The sequence below is a fragment of the Ictalurus punctatus genome, chromosome 8 (assembly GCF_001660625.3).
Source record: "Ictalurus punctatus breed USDA103 chromosome 8, Coco_2.0, whole genome shotgun sequence".
Lineage (NCBI taxonomy): Eukaryota > Metazoa > Chordata > Actinopteri > Siluriformes > Ictaluridae > Ictalurus > Ictalurus punctatus.
The window spans coordinates 10,425,214-10,449,646 of record NC_030423.2 but is presented as its reverse complement, the minus strand read 5'-3'; the positions used below and the strand labels follow the sequence as shown (position 1 = coordinate 10,449,646).

Sequence of the window (24,433 nt, the reverse complement as noted above, 5' to 3'; positions counted from 1 at the left end):
AGTTTGAACGTGGCCGCTATATTCAAGTTAAGGAACTATTTTAAAAAATGATTAGTTGTCACACATGACATAGTTTCAACGTAACCATCCATCTCCTACCACTTACTCCTTTTTGTGGGGAACCTGGAGCCTATCCCAGGGAGCATCGGGCACAAGGCAGGGTGCCAGTCCATTGCAGGGCACAATCACATACACATTCACACACCCATTCATACTCTACAGAGTAGACAAAAAATAAAAACAAAACATTTTGTAGCATTTACACTTATACATCTATTTTGTTTTCTTTAAATTTTGTTCAGAGGATTTCTCCATGTGGATAGTTACACTCTATGATCACTGGACACGGATACTTCAGAGAAACACACTTTCTATAATGGTGTATATAAACAGGACAGACTATAAGACTACAAATAGCCTATTTCATATCAGCCAGTGTGGCGAGCTCTTTCCTCAGGTAGTAAAACATGTCATTAAATTGAGATATTGGCAAGTTATTATACTCCTATCAGCGATTTCCTGTCACGCCGAACACCAGAGCGAGCAGTGCACTCAGCAGCCCGAAGCACAGCAGCAGTGTGCACTTCCGGCATTTTGACATTGACTTTGTTTACTGTTACACGTGTGTTTTGTTTTGGTTTCTGTCCTGTCTCCACCCTGTTATGTTACTGGTTGTTGTTTATGTTTTACCCTTGATTATGTTTAGTATTTAAACTAGAGATACACCGATACTAAATTTCTCATCCGATACCGATAAACTATTCGGTGTGATATCGGCCGATACCGATAACCGATACTGATAGTTCTGTCTTTTATGCATTCTTTTAAATTAACAATAATTAATTCCACAATTCTGAAAGAAATGCAAATAAAAACTTTAGTCTCTCCATTTCAACAAGTAGTTTCACAGTAACTGTTCTCATAAACCAATATGAAATATACTACTCTACAAATATATTTTTCTGTGCAATACATACCGTTTTTTTTTGTCAACTCCTCTTCATTTAAATCTTTCTACAGTGTACTGGCACTTTAATTCAGCACGAGCAGCGTGGCAAAAAATAAATTAGACTCGACACCGAAACTCCCGCTTCACTGCTGCAACGTCCGTTGTAAAATTTTTGCAGTGCAGAGATTACAGAGATTGCAAACTGCAGTTTTGTCGTCATTCCACACAAGAGACATCTTTACACACAGCACGAAATGGATGTGTTTTCCCGCCCTCTTTTGATTGACAGGATATAATCGGCCCTGATCATCGGATGTTTTTAAACTTTAAAATTGCTTTTATCGGCCAATACATTGGTGCATGTCTAATTTAAACCACTCGTGTGTCTTTGTTCGGGGCGAAGTATTGTGTGTCTCTGTGTTTTCCGCCAGACCTGTACCAAGCCATTGATCATTGTGTTTCTCATCGCATGGATTTGATCCTGTTTTCGTCCTCGTGTTTCTGATTCTTGTTCTGATAAACTTACCCTATTTGCCGATCGCCTGACCCCTCACATGTCTTGAACTTGAACTTGCCTTGGATTTGTCTGCTTCTCTGTAATCAAAGCTTAATCTTTGCACTTGCATCCATCTCTGACGTCATTACATGACAACTCCTCAGTAGATTTGAAAAGTTGAACTTTATACCCTTACATTCAGCTGGTGCAACAGACCTCTGAGGTCTGGTGCTATCTATGTTGTTTTGCTAGATTTTTATAATACACGGCAATAAAATACAATTTTATTTATAAAATAAATTTCATGTGCAATCTGACTCTGACCTCATTTTTATGCTTGCTACCATGAGCAGTGAAATTACCGCACACATATTGCCGTCTCCTGGCACCTCCTTTTTCAAAAAGTTAAAGTAACATGACTTTAGATTATTTATCATTATGGATCTTACATATCTGCAGCAGAAAATGACTATGGAATTTGGAGGGAGTGGAGAATATTGATGGAGTGTGGCACGAGGTGTGCATCAGTGCCATTACAGAAAATCACACACACACACACACAAACAGCGATGGAAAGTGTGCAAACATGGCCACATTGCTGAGCTCAGGCCCCAAGAGGAAAGCCATGCACAAGCAGACCACTAAAAGCCTGCTGGCTCACCATGAACATGTTTATGTGCGTGTGTGCGTGTTTCTGTGTGTGTGTGTTTCTGTGTGTGTGTGTGTGTGTGTGTGTGTGTGTGTGTGTGTGTGTGTGTGTGTGTGTGTGTGTGTGTGTGTGTGTGTGTGTGTGTGTGTGTGTGTGTGTGTGTGTGTGTGTGTGTGTGTTTGAGTCCATATTCAACTGTTAAAAGCTACGCAAAGCACTGAGCTATGAGGATGGATGTCCAGAGACAGCAGAAACGCAGTTCTAGACCTACATGTGTCTCGTTTTCAATAACTGGAGTTTCACACAGATCTGTAGTCTGCCTCGGGACAGCATTAAATAGCTCGCTCTCTCTCTCTCTCTCTCCGAGTCTGTGTTATAGGGTGAGGGAGGCTGAAGAAGAGTGGGTTTTCACCACCCTGCATTAATCTTGCAGTGATGCTTTGAAAACCTACTGGCAACAGGAACAAGGCTCAAGTTCTCGATCTTGGCTTGAGCTCAATAAACTGTTTATTGACATTTTCTGGAGCGCAACACACGCATCACAGGCACAAGGCGAGAAAAGATGCCCGCTCAGCAGGCAATAGAAGGACCCCTCTTTCTTTCAGTCGCAGTAATTTGGTTATGTTTAAATAGACTTTCTCTCAGCTGCAACTGTATGCAAACCTGCAAGTGTTTTCAGTGCATATATGGCTACATAACTCGCTGTGTAAAAAAAAAAAAAAAAATCTTTCCAAAGGACAAAAACTTGTTTGCAAAGTGGCCTCCTTAACTCATTCTCCTTCATTTCTCCTTTTTCTCGGCGAGCTTTGGTTAAAACACTGGATACCATCGCAGCAATAGGGTGGAGGGACGGGAGCGGCGGCCGGCCTAAATATTCCACCCACAGCCGGCATCTGCCTGGCCTGCTCATCTGCTCTAATGAGCAATAATAGCCTGTCTGAGAGTGTCCTCAAAATCAGCCTAAAAATAAACAGCCTTTTTAAACACCTCTCCAAAACTTAGTCACACACACACATGCATAATCACACACCAGCACACACTCATGCATGCGTGGCAATATACAATATTTGGCATAACGAGAAGTGCCAGACTTCTCGCACAATTATAATTGTAAAGCTAGCATTAGCTATAAAAGATGTTATGAAAAGACAATGAGGATGCGCTTCTCAAAACATGATAAATAGTCTAAACATTCGTATTATGATTAACATAGGATGATTTAACTGGCAGGGTTATACCACTTCACGGTTTGCAGGCAAAGAAAAAAAGGACAGAATTCCAATTTATAACGAATGGCCAGAGACACATGCCTGTACTCTAGCTCTCTCAGCATTCTCAGGACACTTTTCAGCATTGCGATGCTCCAAATCAGTAGACAGAGGCCTGCAGTCACTCTTCTCTACTCCTGATAGCCTCTCTTGCCAATGCTCCTGGTCCTACTCACTCGCAATCTCTAGCAGGAAAATCTCTTTCACCCCAGTATTGGGATACACGCTGACTGTACCATGTTAGTCCAGATAACAAATAATGACATTATTTAAATTCAGACCATGCTCTCCACACCAGGGCTGAGAAAGCACAGCTGCATGATACAGCCCATTGCTAAAACAAATCCCGGAGGCCAGTGTGCAGCAATGGGGGATGCAAATCAAATACTCAGTGTTTATCACGCACCAGCAACTACTCAGTGTCTAATGGCTAGGGTCTGAATGCATTGTTTCAAAATCAGTAAAATGATTGGTTGTGTTATACAACCCCAATTCCAAAAAAGTTGGGACGCTGTGTAAAATGTAAATAAAAACAGAATGCAATGATTTGCAAATCTCAAAAACCCATACGTTATTTACAATAGAACATGTAGTTTTTTATGAAAAAAAAAAAAAAGGTCATTTTAAATTTGATGGCCGCAACACGTCTCATCAAAGTTGGGACGGGGCAAAAAAAGGCTGGAAATGTAAGTGTTACTGAGAAGAAACAGCTGGAGGTTAATTGGCAACAGGACAGTAACATGATTGGCTATAAAAAGAGTATCTTAGAGAGGCAGAGTCTTTCAGAAGTAAAGATGGGCAGAGGATCGCCAATCTGCCAAAAACTGCATCTACAATTTCAGAATAATGTTCCTCAGGAGGCTCTGCATTAAAAACAAGCTTCTGTATGATTCTGTAATGGAAATCACTGCACGGGCTCAGAAACACCTCCAGAACTCATTGTCTGTGAATACAGTTCCCCGTGCCATCCATAAATTCTGGTTAAAGCTCCATCATGCAAAGAAGAAGCAATATGTGAACATGATCCAGAAACTCTGCAGTCTTCTCTGGGCCAAAGCTCATTTAAAATGGACTGAGGCAAAGTGGAAAACTGTTCTGTAGTCAGACGAATCGAAATTTGAAATTCTTTTTGGAAACCATGGACGCCGCGTCCTATAAACCAAAGAGGACTAAAGAGGAGAGGGACCATCAGGCTTTTTATCAGCGCTCAGTTCAAAAGTCTACATCTCGGACGTTAGTTCCTATGGAATGGGCAGCTGGCACATCTGGAAAGGCACCATCAACGCTGAAAGGTATATACAGGTTTCTGAGCAACAAATGCTTCCATCCAGATTCCATCCCATCTTTACTTCTGAAAGGCTCTGCCTCTCTAAGATACTCTTTCTATACCAAATCACGTTACTGACCTGTTGCCAATTTACTTAAATAGTTACAAAATGTTCCTCCGGTTGTTTCTTTTTAGTAACATTTACTTTTCCAGACTTTTGTTGCTCCCGTCCCAACTTTTTTGAGACATGTTGTGGCCATCAAGTTCAAAATTCCCTTATTTTTTTCTTAAAATGGTACATTTCCTCACTTTAAACATTTGATATGTTTCCTATGTTCTGTTGTGAATAATATATGGGTTTATGAGATTTGAAAATCATTGCATGCTGATTTTATTTACATTTTACACAGTGTCCCAACTTTATTTGGTAAGTGTGGGATTGTAAAAAATACAGGCCTAAGAAATGAAATCAAACACAATAAACAAGAAACAATTTACTTAAAAGGAAAGAGAAACGTAAACTATTCTTCATTGTGCTGGAATGGAACATTAACATGGAACATTATACTAAGTTTATAACATTATTTGGGAACACTTTAGTGGAGGAGTACATACACTACACCTTCACAATACATTCACAGCATTTCGGAAATCTTTTATGAAGCACCACTGAAGGATTATGTAAGGCTTATTTCAGAACCTTATTTCATGGCTTAGTTCATGAGACTATATGACACTACAAAACGCATTATGTATAGTGTCTACAAATTTCACAAAAAGCAGACAAATTATAATGATCTGCAAGGTTATTATGTGCAAAGAAATAACACCTCTCTCTTCTCTTTCATGTAAATACAAAATCACATAAAACCTGTAATGTCACCTCATGAGTTTTGACAAAAGCCTTTCATCAATTCTGCAACACTGCTATCTAAAAGATTTATGTATAGCTTATGAAAAGCCCTATGGAGATACCCTTCAAATAAAGTACTACCCATTATTTTTTCATTCCATGTAGCCTACAACTTAAAGATATAATCAGTGACTTTGGCAGAAGTTAGCTAAAGACATTTGGAAACACAAGCTGGGGGTATGCTTGACTCGACACATAACTCCATGTACATATGACCACACAATACTTGCCTGAGTACATTTTGTACAACTGTAGGATTGAAAATAGAATCGACAATAGGTCATGTCAAGAGCTAGAGTCAAGAGTCAGTTACGATGCTGTAAAAAATGATTTTTTGTTTTTGTGTATATCTCATACTAAATAGTTTTAGATCTTCATATGAAATACAACATAAAACAAAGGCCACCTGAGTAAACACACAATACAGTTTTTTTTTTTAAATTTAAACAAAAAAAGTTATCTAAAACCTATCACCAATGTAAAAAACTAATTGCCCCCTTCAACTTTAATCTGATTGTGCCACCTTAACTGCAACCAAATGCTTCCGATAACTGGAGATAAATCATTCCCTAACTGATGGGTCTAGAACTTACTCCTTTGCTGTGGATCATTGCCTTGCTGCATAATCAAGTTGCGCTTGAGTTTTAACTTATGGACGGAAGACCAGACATTCCCCCTTAGGATTTTCTGGTACAGAGCAGAATTCATGTTTCTCTCAATTATTGTAAGTTGCCCAGGCTCTGAAGCGGCAAAGCCTCATCACACCATCACACCACCACCATGCTTGATGTTCTTTCGTGGAATTCTGTGTTTGGTTTACGCCAGAGGACCACGGCCTTTCAAACAGTTCCACTTTCAACTCATCAATCCAGAGAACATTCTCCCAAAAGGTTTGAGGATTATCAAGGTGTGCTTTGGCAAAATTTAGACAAGCCTTAATGTTCTTCTGGGTTAGCAGTGGTTTTCACCTCGACACTCTTCCATGGGTGCCATTTTTGCCAGTGTCTTTCTGATAGTGGAGTCATGAACAGTGACCTTTATTGATGCAAGAGAGGCCTGTAGGTCCTTTGATGTTGTCCTTGGGTCTTTTGTGACTTCCAGGATGGATTTTTGGAAGGTTGGCCACTTCTGGGAAGGTTCTCTACTGTGTAAAGTTTTTCCATTTGGAGATAATGGCTTTCACTGTGGTCCTTGGGAGTCCCAGAGCCTTTGAAATAGCTTTGTAACCTTCCCAGACTGATGTATTTCAATCACCTTCTTCCTCATCATTTCTGGAATTTCATTCAACTTTAGCATAGTGTGTTACTGGGTAAGACCTTTTAACCAACTTCAACCTGCTGAAAAAGTTCTTTTTAAATGTTGATTTGATTGAACAGGGTTTGCAGTAATCAGGCCTAGTCCAGCTGAACCCCATTATGAATTGCAGTTTCATAGATTTGGGGAATTAGTAACTATGGGGGCAAATACATTTTCACACAGGCCCACTGGATAACTTTGTTGAATCAATAAATAACATTATCATTTAAAAACTGTATTTTGTGTTTCCTCAAGTTGCCTTTGTTTTATCTTAGATTTTGTTTTAATTTCTGAAACAATTTAGTATGAGATATACACATAAAAACAGAAGAAATACTTTTTCACAGCACTATATGTTGCCATGTCGACCTAGAAAATGTTTACTGATTTTATATCAAATATTTTGGGACACACAGGCCCTCTGCACACCTGGCATTAATATACTTCCTGGGTGATCTGATTGTAAGGGGACAGCACAGTTGTGAACAAGGTCCAATCTCAAAGATGCATTGTGATCCCATCACTCAAACCACATTCAGTGGAGGCCAGGGATGCATATGACCACATAACATTTGTAGTGTGAATGTGATGTGCCCTGGACAGCAACGAAGTTGTCATTACCCTACCCTAATCATTGTAAATAATAATAATAATCATATTAATTTTAAAAATCATGCTGAATAATAGATCTCTCCCTCACTAGACTAATTTATAAGGTTTTATTAGCAGACTATGCAGTTAAAATGTTTGAAACAGCCCATACAGGTACAAGAGATAGGATTCGTGAGAAATTTCTGCCTGTAAATATATGCAGTTCAAGACAGGCTTAATAAATGTGCGTGATACCCATGATGTATGATATCCGATCACCAGTGGTCACTGGAAAGCCATTCAGAATGGCAGATTTAAATGGCTATGTGTTTTGCTATCCACTCGTGACTGGTTCACATGAAATGGATGTTAAATCCAGGTATAAAAAAAGGCCATAGTTGTCTCTGTGCAGCTTCATGGACACGCAGATGAGGCGTGTTAATTAGTGTTTAAAACACTGTCTGCCATTGTTGAGCTTACAATTAGATTATATTTAAAAATAAATACTAGTCTAGATGATCTGTAACAGATTGTTTCGGTAGGTTTATAGGATGTCTTAGGAGAAATTAGAAAACATTAGTCAAAATTTGGTAAAATTAGGTCTGTAAAAGTTAAATAGGTGGAGTTGAATAAGATTTAAATGATTTTTTTTTTTTAAATTCTCAACATTTTATGCTAAGCTCGTCCCCAGAAGCTATAGTAGTTCAACTAGAGTTAGCGTTAGCAAAGCCTATCAAGCCTATCACTTTCAACTGCACTCACACGAACATTCACCTGCTTGAAACTCAAGTTATAACACTACAAACACGCTCATAAAATAAGCTTCATAATGATTTAAGAGGATGTTCACGAGCACAGTTTGTTTCTTTGTAATGACCTCTTAAGAGCTATAATCTCTGGTATTAACATGTTAGCATTGTTAGTTCTAGCTTCAAGACAGGCCATTCAGCCTTGAAAGCAAAGTTATGACACTATAAACATGCAAAATTCAGCTCATAATCATTTATGATGATGGTCACAAGTGTCATCAGCATTCTTTTTTCTTTGTAATAATATCATGTTCTACATATTGTTCCAGGTTATTTGTACTTGTAAGAAATAAAAATGACTATTACACCTTTAAATCAAACAATTCCCATTAAAATGAAATGATTTAGTGCTAATACACAAAAACTGTATAGTCCATATAGTATGTAATCTGAGACACAAACAGAGATGCCTTAATGATTGGTCAGATCTCTAACATGTGTGACATGTTACACCTTATGCCTCGTGTGCATTCCTTTTTGCAAACAGAATCAAGAAACAGGAGGAAATATTATATATGTAATAGCCTTTCAGCTATATGCTCTATAAAACATCTGATGCACAATGTGACTGCAGCCAATTAGGCCACTTTGCTGAAATGATGAGATGCTCCATCAACAGCTTTGCTTGGTTATTGTTAAAATTTTAGTTTTATATAATGAAAAAATATTGTTCTTTTTTTTTGTAGCCTCAAAAAAGATTTTCTCCCCGTTTTTGAAAACTGAGAGAGACTAGGCTGTATTCACTCAACTTGACAATAAAATCTTTTTTTGAGGCTGCAAAAAAACAACAACAATATTTTTTAATTACATAAAACTAAAACTAAGAATAACAAATGTTAAAATTTTACCTTAACGGTTCATTTATACTACTAATTGGCACAGAAAAGAAAAAGTAGTGGAAATCTGCTTAATGCACAGTAAATGCCATTAGTATCGATTTAGCATAAAAGCAGACATGGACAGACACACACACACACACACACACTCACACACACATATACAGACACGCTTCGTAGCACACTTTCTCTTTATAATCATGTCTATCTTTCAGCCTCAGTGGGCTGGGTTATTGGGCAGAAACCTCATTTCCTGCACAGCGATCTCCCTCAACAAGATCACAGGACATTTAATTGAACTTGAAAACACACGCGCACACTCACGCGCACACTCACTCAGCCACATACGTCACGACTCATACGACACACAAGTCAAAAGCATAAACAAAGACACTTGCTAGGGCTACTTGACAATAAGCCAATTATTTACTGAGCTGTTTTTAAACCACATGTAAGCATTTAAAGTGTTTTCAAGTGAACGCTTATTCCGGGAAAATGTTAATCAAATCTGTAAATAATTCACGGCGTTCTATATTCAAAAGAATTATTTTCATAAGGCAACGTTATGTTATAAAGTAAGAAAGATAAATTACATAGCCGAAGAAAAAAAGTAAACAGGAAAAAAAAACAAGTCTAAGCTACTCTTATTATTACAGCGTGTATGAGGAAGTACAGAAACACATATTTTTTATTAAAAAAATGTGCAGGCAAGACACATTTACACTCCGAAACTTTAATGAACTTTAAGGTGACATCGGCTATAATGCAGATGGTAGAGTAATTCCATATAGAAATGAGGCTATATATAAACGCAATATTACATGCAATTTCTTGTCTCACATCTGTCAAGGCTCTGATTCATTTTCCAGCCATTTTTTTTCCCCCAGAACTGTTACGCTGCTGATCCTGGAGTGAATTTATTTACAGCGTGGATTAGCTTGCCAGTGATTGATGTTACTCCACCAAACAGTAAACCAATTAGTGGCATGATGTAATGTCATTTTAAAAGGGTTATAATCGTGTTGCTCTTGAACTTGGGGCCCTGATCAGGCGTAATAAAGATTTATAGCAGATCAAAGGAGAGGCTAATACCATTAACAATAGATTATATTCCAACAGAAATTACATTAACAGCTTTTTCTCCCTCCCCTTTGCTAAATATATCACCGGAATTGGAGATTTTGATGCAGGAGGAGAGTTTAGAGGACTGTGCAGCACAGAGAGGGCATTAATAACTCAAAAAAAAAAAAAAAAAGATAGAGTGCAGCTGTGCTCCAGCAACTCATCGTCTTGTTCCATTTGGAGGACATTAACCAAACCTTGTGCCAGAATCCAGGGCAGACCTTACAGGAGGCATTCATAACTTTAATGGTTGCAACATTTCATTCATTGAATCACAGTATAATTTAATTGTCTTCTTCTTCTTCCAATTCTAAGTTACACACGCTTTTATGTGTTTGTTAACTAGCCATACGCATGACCTAACATACTTTTAACGTTCCATATATCAAATTTACTTTGAAAACCGCGATCATCTTGATAAAGTGATTCCAGAATGTATCCTACTGTGCGGAAAAACTTGAATTCAGATTCAGACATCAGACTGAACTCAGAGGAGCTGAGGAGAACTTAAGTTGCGCATTATGTACAAAACACTACGCTTCCAGGCTTGAAGTTCTTGTTGACAAGCATGCAAAGCACATATCATAGACTGACAATCTGACAACGTGGACCTCAGAAAAATTTTAATCCGAGTTACGGCTTTGAAGGGCTTTTTTTTTCTTTTTTTTTTTGAGTTTGGGGGTGAATTTGCGTGCGATGTATGTTCCTTTTTGGGTTTAAAAAAAATGCAATGCTGTTAAGAGATTCAAGTGTACCTGTGGTCAAAAATGCACTGCACTGCGCTCATCCATCCATCCATCCATCCATCCATCCATCCATCCATCCATCTATCTATCTATCTGTTTATTTTTTTTATTTATTAAACATTTTGTGCCAGTGTTCTGTGTGCATTATATATTTTTTTCTGCATGGGAGAATCATCGGACGTGTATGACCTGACATGTGTGCAGCTTAGAGGGAACAGTAGCTACCACCATATAATATACAAATGATGGCACATAAGCAAGGGTGGTATGGATATGGGAAGTAACCCGAGAAGGTGGAGTTTACCTGTGGTGGACTGGGCCCTTAGAAGGTATGAGTTGGGGGAGATTTGGTCCTCTGGGTGGGGCTCCAGCATGGTGTGGGCGGAGCTGCTGTCCAGCAGGGGCACCTGGCACTCTCTGATGGTGGGTGGAGCTTGGTGGAGTGGCGCAGTTGGAGGAGAGGGTGCCGGTGGTAGAAGGCTGGAGGAGGCAGTGGAAGGAGGGAGGGGACGACCTGAAAAAAGGACAGATAGAAAGAAAAGATGTAAACCATGAGGTATGGATACAGCTTTACATCTCATCATACATATTATCATACAAACATTCACTGGAGTTAAACGCGTTTCCACGGACACTTCATCACATGCAAACTGGGAGAAAATAAAATGTCACACCATTCAAAATGTATATTACTTGTGAGCCTCTTGTGACTTAAGCTGTACATGGGATCCCCAAGCAGCTGCATAAATCGACAGAGGAGACAGAAGAATGCACAACAGTGCAGAATGGAAATGCTGCTCCCAGTATTTTTGTCCTGCACAAACTCCCCACACACAGACACACACACACACACACGCACACACACTCTCTCTCTCCCTTGACATTACTCTAATATAGATGTCCTGCATGTGATTTCCCTAAGGATCCCACACCAGACCTACATAATATACGACTACAAGAACAGGCCATCTCTCACAAACCCCACAGTGTTTTTAAAGCTAGAAAACCACAAAAGGGACAAGTCATTATTTCTATTACAAGCACCTTTAGCTTTTGCTATAATTGGACTGACGTTGGAGGTAAAACTGTGACCATTTTCTGCCTTTTTAAAAATAAGTACATTAAGTCAATCGTCATAAAAGCTGATGAATTATGCTTCTATTACCGTTCTTAATTACTCAGAGAAAACAATTATGGCTTGAGATAAAGTAACAAGTCTACCTTTTTTTTTTTTTTACCTCTTGACGCACGAGTGTTTTGGTTGATGCGTTTCTTTGAGATTCTTGTCAGTGTAGATACGGACCTCAGAGTCGAGATGATCACATATTGTCCTTCATCTTCTTAATTAGAATTAAGAAGCGGAGAGAAATTATAATGTTTTTGCAGTCCATATTGTCAAGAGGATTGATGCGTCACACACACAAGGTCTGCATTACACTTTCATGCATCTTTAAGCCTTTAAGTCTGTAAGTGTTTTCATGTACATCAAGACTGAAGAAAAAAAAAAAAGAGACCAGACAGACTTTAAAAGAGTATAAAAGACCTTCAATGCTGAAGTACATTGAGACTACTTCATACAACTTTCATCCATGCATGCATCTCTCTCTCTCTCTCTCTCTCTCTCTCTCTCTCTCTCTGCAGAGACCAGGCTCACTGAAAGCATGACTGCTACCAGCCAATACACATGTGACTGTGAGCAGTCAAATATGCTGTTATTGATTTAAGACTCTACTGGTCTATAGCTCAGACATACCCACATGTTCAGTGTCAGAGCAGGGTTTGTGACACTCACTCCAGAAACCATAAACACACACACACACACATACACACACACACACAGGACCGATACCTTTCTTTTACTTCTTTTTAGTGCCCCCTACTTAAGACACACTTTGACCTCAGATGCCTCCAGATGAAGTACTGTTAATGCATATACTGAATTCCTGCTGTGTAAGGAAGTATATGCGGAGCTAAGCAGACCCCAGGGATGCGGCTCTGCGTCCTGTTAGATAACGAAAGATGAGAAAAGGAGGAGAGCACTCTATGTTTACAGCCAGCGTGCGATTACTGAGATCTAAGTAACTCAATCCTGAAACATATGGGAATTCAGAGAGTCAATTCAATAAGAGAGAGAGAGAAAGGGAGAGAGAGAGAGAGAGAGAGAGAGAGAGAGTGAGAAAGGCAGAGAGTTGAATATTTTAGAATAATTATTTTTAAAAAACAGATTAAATACCTGAATTTAAAAAAAAAAAAAATCAGTAGCTGACATCAAAGAGACAAGGGTTCAGAGAGGGTAGACACCTTGGAACAGTCATTAAAATAATTGAACACATTATTAAGCTAGAAAAAAATAATAGGGAGGGGGGGCTTCTTAAGTTAGAAAAAATGCTTGAGTTGAAACCTAACACAAGTGCTAGGAGCAATCACAAAATACAACCTTACAGTGAAGCCGTTATTTTACAGATTTCCTGATGCAAGGCATCAGGTGCAGGAAGAGAAACCCTCTGTTTTGCAGAACATCAGGTTTTTAGATCCCCATAAGAAAGATGATGTATTGTAGCTGACTATTGGGCTTAGTCATCTTTTTTTGACACTGTCAAGGTGCTAATTTTCATTCTCCCAAAGCCATGTTTACTGTTTCAGCAACAGGCAAGCAACTGAAACAATGAACTGTGTATTATTTGTATTTCATGTATGACATGCATGTATGTGAAATATATTTCAATAATATATGTACAAGTTCATTTACTTCTTTTCCAAGTAAAAGAAAACAAACCCACTTCATTTACACAGTTATGTGAAGTGACATTCAAATATAAAATATTTAAAAGGTGCCTCAGACCAACCAAACAGTACCACTTTAGACTGTAAATGTAATCATTTCCTGAGGAAAATAAGTCAAACTAATTAAATCATTACACTGTATAAGAGAAGGGATAGTTTTTTCACTGCAGACTTGTTTCTACTTATTCTTAATGGCATTTTATTACTCCTTATATCTTGATGACTGACAGTTCATGATTTCTGACAATTGTTCTTCAAAAATACAAATAACATTATATACGGTTCTGTATAAATACCTGTCCTTATTGATGAAAAGTTACATTTATATTTATGCAAAATTACCAGTATGTGATTTATTATTGTTTTGAAATATTCCATCACATTTATTACCGTACACAGTGTGGTCCAAAAGTCTGAGAGCGCAAGTAAAAATGCTTCTAATTTGTATTCTTTTCTAGCTTAACACAACAATTTTCATTACAAATGATATTACTGACAACAACTTGAGTGAAAAGTAGAATCTTTAAACTATTTATATGAATTTCAGAGCTTCTTAGTATTTGGTATGTCACATTTTTTGCTTTAATGACAGGGTGCATTCAAGTTGGTACGGACTCCACGAGGTTGTGCAAAACTTTTTGATCCATTTTTGATAAATTCCTTCAGAGCGTCGCCTGAACACATGCTTCAATATGCTTAAAACTAGTGTAGAATCTTGAGTATGAAATATTCAAGATGTTTGTCAGGTCATCGCAAGCCAGCGACATTTCCCAGAATGCACTACTAACTACAAGCATGACTGAGGACAACTACACTTCCCAAACACACACGGACACGTTCACCATCTCCAGAGTTCTAATTAGTGACACCTGTTTACAATCACACATACACTCCAACCACCCTTGATAAGAGACTGCTCGTTCACACATACTTTGTGAAGTAAACACTGAGTTGCCATTGTCTATGTCGTTACCAGGCCTTTCAATCGTGTTGTGTTATTCTGGGTTTGACTTTGTTTACGCCCTCGACTTTGTATATCTGACTTGCCTGCTTTGGACTGTTTGCCTGATCACATGACCACTGCCTGTTTATGTTTATCGACTTCTGTCTACTGCTTTGGATTTGTTATACCATTAAACTGCCACACCTGCATGTGCTTCTGTGCCTCCATTACGTGACAATGTTGAATATTTACTTTCTTTGTTTTAAATGTTTTAAAATTTTAGAACCTTCTTTTTATTGATGCATGCAACACGTTCCAATAAAGTTGGGACAGGGGCAATTTAGGAATAATAGCGATGTGACAAGTTGAAATGAGAAGGTGATGTGAAACAGGTGAGGCAATCATCTAATCATAATATATAAGGAACCTCCAAAAAAGGCCTAGCCCTTCAAGAGTAGCGATGGTTCGAGGCCAAAAATAACTTCTAAATGTGTGTGATTGCCGATCCCTCAGATGTCACTGTCTTAAAAACACTCATGAGTCTGTAATGATATCCTGACATGGGCTCGGAAATACTTTGGTAAATCTTTGTCAGTCGACACCATTCGCCATTGCATCCTCACATGCAAGTTAAGGCTTTACTATGCAAAGCAGAAGCCATACATCAACATTGTCCAGAAGTGTCGACTTCACTGGGCTTGGTCTCATCTGAGATGGACAGTAGCACAGTGGAGTCGTGTTTTGTGGTCCGACGAGTCAACATTTCAAATAGTTTTTGGACAAAACAGCCGTCGTGTTCTCCGGGCCAAAGGGGAAAAGGACCATACAAGCTGTTATCAGCATCAGGTCCAATTGCCAGCATCTGTCATGGTATGGGGGTGTGTTAGTGCCCATGGGTAACTTGCACATCTGAGAGGGCACCATTAATGCAGAAAGATATGTACACATTTTGGAGCAACATATGCTGCCATCCAGAGCAGGACAACGCCAAACCACATTCTGCCCGCATTACAAGCGCATGGTTGGGTAAGCAGAGTGTGCGGGTGCTAGCCTCCCTGCAGTCCTGACCTACACAGTGTTAAACAGTCGGCTGTCCCAACTTTTTTGGAGTGTGTTGCAATCATCAGATTTGAAATGAGTGTATATTTTCAAAAATAAATTAAATTCACAAAGTAAAACGTCAAATAATGTGTTAATAATGTGTTTTCAATATAGTACAGGGTGAATTGAATTTTCAAATGACTCTTTTTGTGTGTTATTTTATTTTTTTATTTTTGCATTTCCCATACTATTCCAACTTTTTCAGAATTGTTGTTGTATCTAGAACAGTCCTGAACATGTTCAAAATAGTTTTACATATATTTATACCCATAAAATCTATATTTAGAGCAGTGACTATTATTATTATTATTATTATTATTATTATTATTACATTAGTACTATCATGTGTATTAGTTAGTTATTAGTAAGTTAGTAAGTGTATTAGTAATAATAATGTAATTATTACTACAGTGTATGTTTATATGTGTGATTTTTACAAACTTATTATTTGTGATCTCTCCAATTAGCATTGTGCCCCTTTGAACTAACTCTATAATGTTCTTTACAGATAATGAAATGCACAGAGGTGCTCTTTTGCCAGGCAAACACCTTTTGGCATGACAGCAGGCACTGCAGGTCTTAAAGCGGTGGGGCGAAAAGTGTGATTCTGATTCAGAAAGTAACAGACTTTCAGCCAGTAGGATTCCTTGCTCTTTTGGAAACATGGAAATTCAGGAAGCCACACTCATTTAACATGTACCACAGGTCTAACGTCTTTATTTTTATGATGACTTTAGCGAGAAAGTACATGAATATGAATGACTGATCTGGTGATCTGGTGTTAGATAACATCACGGCTCAAAGTTGCCTTGTAATTAAAAGGAATAAACCCAACATTGCCCGAATTAATCAAATTCTGCAGAGGACCAGAGTAGCATGATCTTGAGCAGTGCTTTCTATTCTAGCTATACAGTACCTCATCCACTTGTCTTCTTGACTTAATTGGGAAAATTTCTCTAACAGATGTTGTTTATACTACTTCAAATGACATTTTATCACACAGAATCATGTTGGACCTTCATGGGAAACTGACTGCATAATAAAATTACAGATAAGAGTAATGAGTGTAGTGGCAGTAGACAAAAAAATATGGATGCATTAATTCAAATATTGGGTCTTGGCCTGATATCGTCCTCATTAGCTAAAAAACTTCTCAGAATCCAACATCTGATACTATATGATATAGTGTACATTACAGCAGTAATGAAAAGATGACATAGAATGGCACAGATCTTAATGATGGCAATCACAGCATACCTACAAGTAACCTTATAAAACACCAGTCTTTTTAATAGAGAGTGTGAGAGCAGCTGACCCGAGTGTGCAGACCAGGATCAGTAAGCGTGGTCATTTAAAATGAGCGCAAGGCACCGTGAATTGTGCATGCAGTAAGCACAGTCTTTTAAACTAAGCAGGCAGAGAAACTGTCACGTGTAAGAGTTTGAAGACTTCGGTTCTGCAAGCACTGAGCACTGAGATATGCATGATTCCAGGGTGTACACTCATGCTCGTGAGTCAAGATACAATTCATTTTTAATGACCGCGCTTGCCAATACTCTTCTGCACACTCAGGTCAGCCGCTCTCTATTAATGATACTCTTTAAATGCCATACCATCTTAACATAACATTTATTTGCTAGCAGCACATCGCAGTGACCAACATAAACTGAGCGAAATAAAATGTTCCATGTTGCTACGGATTGATTAATACTAAGCAGGATACTCATTTCTCTATTAATATCAAGACCCAAAAACATGTATCCCTGCAACAAACACAGAAGTAATGCATGTATATGTGTATGTTTACAGTATGTGCACTGTATACCGTGTGTGTGTGTGTGTGTGTGTGTGTGTGTGTGTACACTGAATGAGGGTTATTAAATTCTTAAATCACCTTAATCACAAAAAAAAAAAAAAAAAACCCAAAAAATTGCATTAGATGGCCAAAAGCAATTATGGGAAACTTAATCTCCTTTGCAATTAGGCTCAGGGGCATTTCTTAACTATTGTAATTTACTTTTGGTACATTTCTATAAAGGTCAGTGTAAATTGCTTTGTGTTATTAGAGCAAAAGGTTGGGAGGGGGACATATGATCCTCTAGATGATTCTTTTTTTCTTTTCTGTCCGTCCTTTTCTCTACTTCCAATCTCTTCATCAAGAGAAGGCTGTTCCGGTTATTGAAAGCTCTGATGTGGATATGACCTTGGATGTCTCTCCAGATAGAGTACTGCGATGGAATCTTTGCTATGATGCTGTGACAAAAGCAGCCAAGCTCTGAAGAATTTCACGCTTCTGATTGGAAAATCATAGCTAAATAGAGCTGCCAGCCACACATTGACCTCTATCACTTTTAAGCCATGAGGACTCGGCTATCCATTACTTTGGTTGAACACTGTTTCACTAAGTTGATTTTGCAGAACTAAGACTAAGGAGTATTATTATTATTATTATTATAGCAAAAGCTATAGGTGGTTCTGAAATACTGAATGCAAGGCTAAAATTTCTATTATGGGATGTTTAATTCCTATTTCACACACAAACATCTCACACATCCCGGTCTGGTACAAGGCCACAACGCTCCCTCTCTCCACCCATCTGTCCAGTGTGGAGATGGAGAGCCAAAGAGGCCAAAAAGCACAAGGAGTGACAGCTGGAGCCCAGTCACACGGAAAGTGACAAATTACTACCTTAATGAGTGCAATTTATCATCTCTTCCCCATATTCTCCCTCCCTTTCTCTCATTCGCATTCATTCTTTCTGCTGTCCTCTATATTCTTCAGTAAATTACATGACCACCTTGAATTCTACTACAACAAACCAGCAGTGGACCAGGATGATTAAATTGAAGAAACAAGTCACCTGAGACAACTGAAAACAAGTCTACTTCCAATGGCTAAACAGTTGCCAAGGAAAATGAGACAAGCAGAGGGAGATAAAAAGGAGGGAGACAAAAATTTGACTGCATCACTGCATCCCTACATCACCGCGTTCCTACATCACGGCGTCCCTACATGACCACGTCCCTATATCCCCACGGCCCTTCATCACTGCGTTCCTACATCACCGCGTCCCTACATCATCGCGTCCCTACGTCACTGCATCCATACATGACTGTCACTGCATAACTGTCCCACTGCATTACTATCAGACCTCATTGTGTCACTGTATTGCTAATAGCACTGCAAATATCTCACTGCAACCTTGCACATCTGTATTACTGTATTACTCTCAGAACTGCACGTTTCACTGTATCACCTGTATAACTACATCACTGTCTGATCTGTGGATCTCTCACTGTATCACTGTCTGAATACATTTACGCCATGCAAATACGTTTACATTTATGGAATTTGGCAGAAACCCTTAACCAGGGCAAATTTTCTCTCATTTATACAATAGAGCAGTTGAAGGCTAAGGGCCTTGCTTAAGGGTTCAGCAGTGGCAGCCTGGGAGTGCTGGGATTTCAACTAACGATCTTCCAATCAGTAGTCCAACATCTTAAACACTTAGCTACCACCTCCCTATACTGTACCTCACTGTGTCCATGTCAGAACTGCAAGTATCTCACTGTTACCACTGCATCCCAAATCACTATCACTACAACACTATCAGCTCTCCAGCCTCATGAACACTTTGAAGCTATCTTGCTGATGCAAATGACTGCATTCGTGCTTTGAGTCCACATGTGTTAGTGTGGTTACCACAGTGCTGTACAACAGGACTTAAAACAGTGTGTGTGTGTGATTGAATGAGTGTTTGTGTGTGAAAGAGAGAGAGAGTAAATATAGAGAGTAAGCACTATTCTGACCCTAGCAAAGCTTGAGCATAAAAAACTGTTTGCTTTAATTAAAAAGTTGCCATTTATTTTCTTAAATCTTTGTTCTTACCAGATAATTTACACATTATTCCCCAAACAATTACTTTTGATATTTGACTTCCTTTACTCAGAACATGCAACCCCTCTAGCTTACAACTTCACTGTAATCCTCCCAAAACTACTCAGCATAAGACCAACTGGAGGAAATACAAATCAAATCCACTTATCTGAAGCTGTTTGAGAGCACAGAGGCACTACTGTGGCTCTTCAGAAGATTTATAGGTGGAAACAAAGAAATAAAAAAGGAAATGTAAACATATGCAAACGCAATGGGAAAAGCTGCACACTATACATGCTCGCTGAAATTATTTTCAGTAATTTAACAGAACATGTCTCCTCATGAGGCTGTGAAGAATACCTGTGAGGAATCTTGCAAACAAAGTTTATATTTTGTAGAGAAAAAAGGGAAATGTATGGCTTTACATAGTCAAACAAGAAAGAAAAAGAAAGCAAGAATGAAAGAACTGAGACCTGCATACACAGAGAGCACAATAAAGAACTAATGGAACTAACATCATGATCTACTATACTGTACTGGTAGTGCTGCACATGTTTAAGATTTTTATAAATCTGTATGTATGTCCCAATTCCAAAAAAATTGGGATTCTGTGTAAAATATAAATAAAAACAGAATGCAATGATCTGCAAATCTCATAAACCCAGATGTTATTGACAATAGAATATAGAAAACATATCAAATGCTTAAACTGAGTAAATGTACCATTTTACCTAACAAAACAAAACAAAAACAAGGTAATTTTGAATTTGATGGCCATAATACAGGGACGGAGCAACAAAAGGCTGGAAAAGTAAGTGTTGCTGAAAAGAAACAGCTGGAGATAAATTGGCAACAGGTCAGTGACATGATTGGGTATAAAAAGAGTATCTTAGTGAGTCTATCAGAAGTAAAGATGGGCAGAGGATTGCCAATCTGCCAAAAACTACGTCTACAATTTGTGGAACAATTTCAGAATAATCTCCCTGTATAATGTAAAATTGCTAAGAATATAAATATATCATCATCTACAGTACATATCATCATCAAAAGATTCTGAGAATCTGGAGAAATCTCTGTGCACGAGGGACAAGGATGAAAATGAGTATTTCATGCCGGTGATCTTCAGGCCCTCAGGCGGCACTGCATTAAAAACAGGCTTCTGTATGATTCTGTAATGGAAATCACTGCACGGGCTCACAAACACCTCCAGAACTCATTGTCTGTGAACACAGTTCCCCGTGCCATCCATAAATTCTGGTTACAGCTCCACCATGCAAAGAAGAAGCCATATGTGAATATGATCCAGAAACGCTGCAGTCTTCTCTGGGCCAAAGCTCATTTAAAATGGACTGAGGCAAAGTGGAAAACTGTTCTGCAGTCAGACGAATCAAAATTTGAAATTCTTTTTGGAAACCATGGACGCCACGTCCTATAAACCAAAGAGGACTAAAGAGGAGAGGGACCATCCGGTTTTTTATCAGCGCTCAGTTCAAAAGTCTACATCTCTGATGGTATGGAGGTGCAGTAGTGCCTATGGAATGGGCAGCTTGCACATCTGGAAAGACACAATCAATGCTGAAAGGTATATACAGGTTTCTGAGCAACAAATGCTTCCATCCAGATTCCATCCCATCTTTACTTCTGAAAGGCTCTGCCTCTCTAAGATACTCTTTCTATACCAAATCACGTTACTGACCTGTTGCCAATTTACTTAAATAGTTACAAAATGTTCCTCCGGTTGTTTCTTTTTAGTAACATTTACTTTTCCAGCTTTTTGTTGCCCCCGTCCCAACTTATTTGAGACGTGTTGCAGCCATCAAATTCTAAATTATCTTTTTTTTTTCTTAAAATGGTACATTTCCTCACTTTAAACATTTGATATGTTTTCTATGTTCTATTGTGAACAACATATGATTTTATGTGATTTCATTGCAATGAAAGTCATTGCATTCCATTTTTATTTACATTTTACATTACAGCGTCCCAACTTTTTTGGTATTGCTGTTGTATATAAACCGTTTTATTAATTTCTCATGTTGTGTTTGTGTGAGCTGCTACAAACTGGATATAGGCAAACATTTTATTGAAGGAAGGACAATTATCACAAACAAAGACTTGCCTCTAAATGTCAAATCCATCCTTTAGGACAAGCACAAGCCTTTACACAGATCTTTTGTATTACTTTAAAAGAAAATTCCAACTAGGTAAAGCCTTGTGCAACTGGAAGACGCATGTCAAGGAGAAGCAGTCCTTGTAACTGAATAGCCAAACAGATCTCTGGAGATAAATGGAGATCTAGGCTTACCAAGAAAGCTTACCTTTTCAACAATGCTGAAATGACAGAACTGCTAATTGTTTCCTTTTTTCTCACTTATTCACCGATTTAAATATCTCCTTCAAAGCTGCTAAGATCTTACAGAGACCGTCTCTGTATCCATAGCCCACGATGACTAACCAGGAGTGGGTACTCAGAGAAGATTCCATTTCATGCACATATAGTCACCATCACATATGTTCACATTCACACTGCTGATTATCTATTATGCTCAAGCCACTTCTCTCACTGTATTACCATATAAATTACATCCGAGTTGTTGATGTGGATTGTTGATATATCTATGGATCGTACACGGTCCTTTTAATGAACACAATGGACATAAGCGACCACCTAACTCCGCCTCAGAAGTGGGAGATACACATCCGTTCACTTAAGTGTTAAATCTTCTCCTCAGTCTAAAACTGGTCTGTCTTTAAGCCTCACAAATTCTCTATTTATCTTTCTCACACTATGGGTTTGTGTATGCACGCGCACACACACACACACACACACGCGCACACAATTGCTTGGCAACAGTTTACAGTTACCTCTCAAGACTGGATATGTTGCATCATATATTAGCAACAAAATGTTTACTTTTTAAACACTGTTGTGAAAGAGTTTTTAATAAAGCATTTAATGGGCCATCCAGCTGTGCTCTCAAACTGTAAAATTTCACATTTCTCTTTGTGTTAGAACAACAATAAACCATTTTTTTTGTCAGCTACACTGAGGGGGCATTCACACTGGCTGTTTAGTCTGAAACAGAGCACGGTTTGCATAAAAAAATCGATAATGTGAAAGCTGTCATGCGGACCAGGAAGCGCACAACGGTTCCGAACCCGCCTGAGACTACCTGTAAGAGGTGGTCAGAGTTCGGTTGCAATGTAACTGTGCCACGATTCCCCTGAATATGAAAGCAACTTGTACTCGAGTCCACACTTGTTCAGGAAGTAAAGTAACCTGCGTGTGTGTTTTAGCCAATTACGACAGCATTCATTTCCACAACACATGTGTACCATGAGTGGCACGGGAACGTTGTGGGACACAGAAGAGGTGCATAATATCTGCTGTGCATAAAAAAAAGGTGAGTCGTTTTGTGTTGTCAATGCGTGTTTGTGATGATGTAGGATGAATGCAAATGCACCAGGGCTCGATAGAATCAAGTAAGTCTGAAACCAGACCAAGGCTGAGGGCGGGCACTGTGAACAATCGCACTCGGATTTAGACCGCCGCAAACGTGCCAAGTGTGAAAACTACCTAAGTCTCATGTACGTCTCTGCAACTTGTTTGTTAACAAAAACGTGACCAAAAGAGAGGAAAAAAGTATGTGAAAACAGGGCTATTTTAATCATGATCAATCATGGCGTTTCATGACATGACAACCATGACAATTTACTCAGTAGATTAAACAGAATCAACTATGATATTAGTGTTCAAGTGAGATAAATGAGCGATGTGAGTGTTTTGTATTGATTCGGTGCATTACATCATAGCACATTTTGTAAAGTCAAATTGCGTTCATAGTGAATTTACAATTTGATGTGACTAAAGGGCTGTCAGTCACCTGGAATGCTTACAGTCTAAAAGATGTGAAAGATTTGTATGTTTTGTTTCAAAGAAATGATGCGTTTTAAAAGAACTGAGGCATTATAACGTACTAGGTGAAATATATGGATGTGTCTGTTGAAGATTTGAAGATACAATGTTGGAAGTGCAATTAAACCATCAGCAAAGTGAAGCATGGTGGTGGTAGTGACCATGTTAAAAGTCGCCTCCTTGGTTGCTTCTCTGACTAATCCATACGAGTTACCTGGTTCTTACCGATCAATGAATGTTGGTAGACTTTCTGACCTGCGGATGTGGCTCTGACCTGCGGATGTGGCATATATATATATATATATATATATATATATATATATATATATATATATATATATATATATATAAAATCAGATTTAATGGTGTTCTGTGAGCTGTTCGAATTCGGGGATATGTTCTTATAATCAAACCAGAACTTTGCCCCAGACGTATCTGGATAGCTCTTTGATGCTGTTTCTTACATGTTTTCTAACAAACTATGAGTACTATGTGTGTGGGGATGAGGTCAGGTGAACATACATTGTGACACAGAGGTGACATGCCGAGTGCCTTTAAGGTTAACAGACTTAGGAGCATCATCAGAAGCCTTCATGTTAATGTCAGTGCTGCGTGGAATAACTCTGGTATTCTTCTTGGTGTTACTTTACATGTGAGATTTCTCTGTATCTCAGAGAGTGTGGAGGTAACGTGTGAGCTTCCTTTTAGTCACACACTATACTCCACACTCTATACAGCTCCCAATCTGCATTGTGTAGAACATAGAAGGTGTGAGTCAAACTGGAAGCTATGAACATGTGTCTCCTAACTGTAGTCACTACCAGATACTGAGATACAGTCAAACTCATGCTGACAGATCATGATATCACAG

General features: G+C 38.6%; 1 protein-coding gene across 1 annotated transcript in view; it reads right to left on the bottom strand.

The window, feature by feature from the left end:
• tenm2a (teneurin transmembrane protein 2a) overlaps positions 1–24,433 on the bottom strand; it is a 342,195-nt gene that overhangs the window by 80,735 nt on the left and 237,027 nt on the right. The window contains exon 4 of the mRNA XM_017473379.3: positions 11,247–11,456. Within this exon, the coding sequence (XP_017328868.1) occupies positions 11,247–11,456 (210 nt within the window). The remainder of the gene's footprint in view (positions 1–11,246; positions 11,457–24,433) is intronic.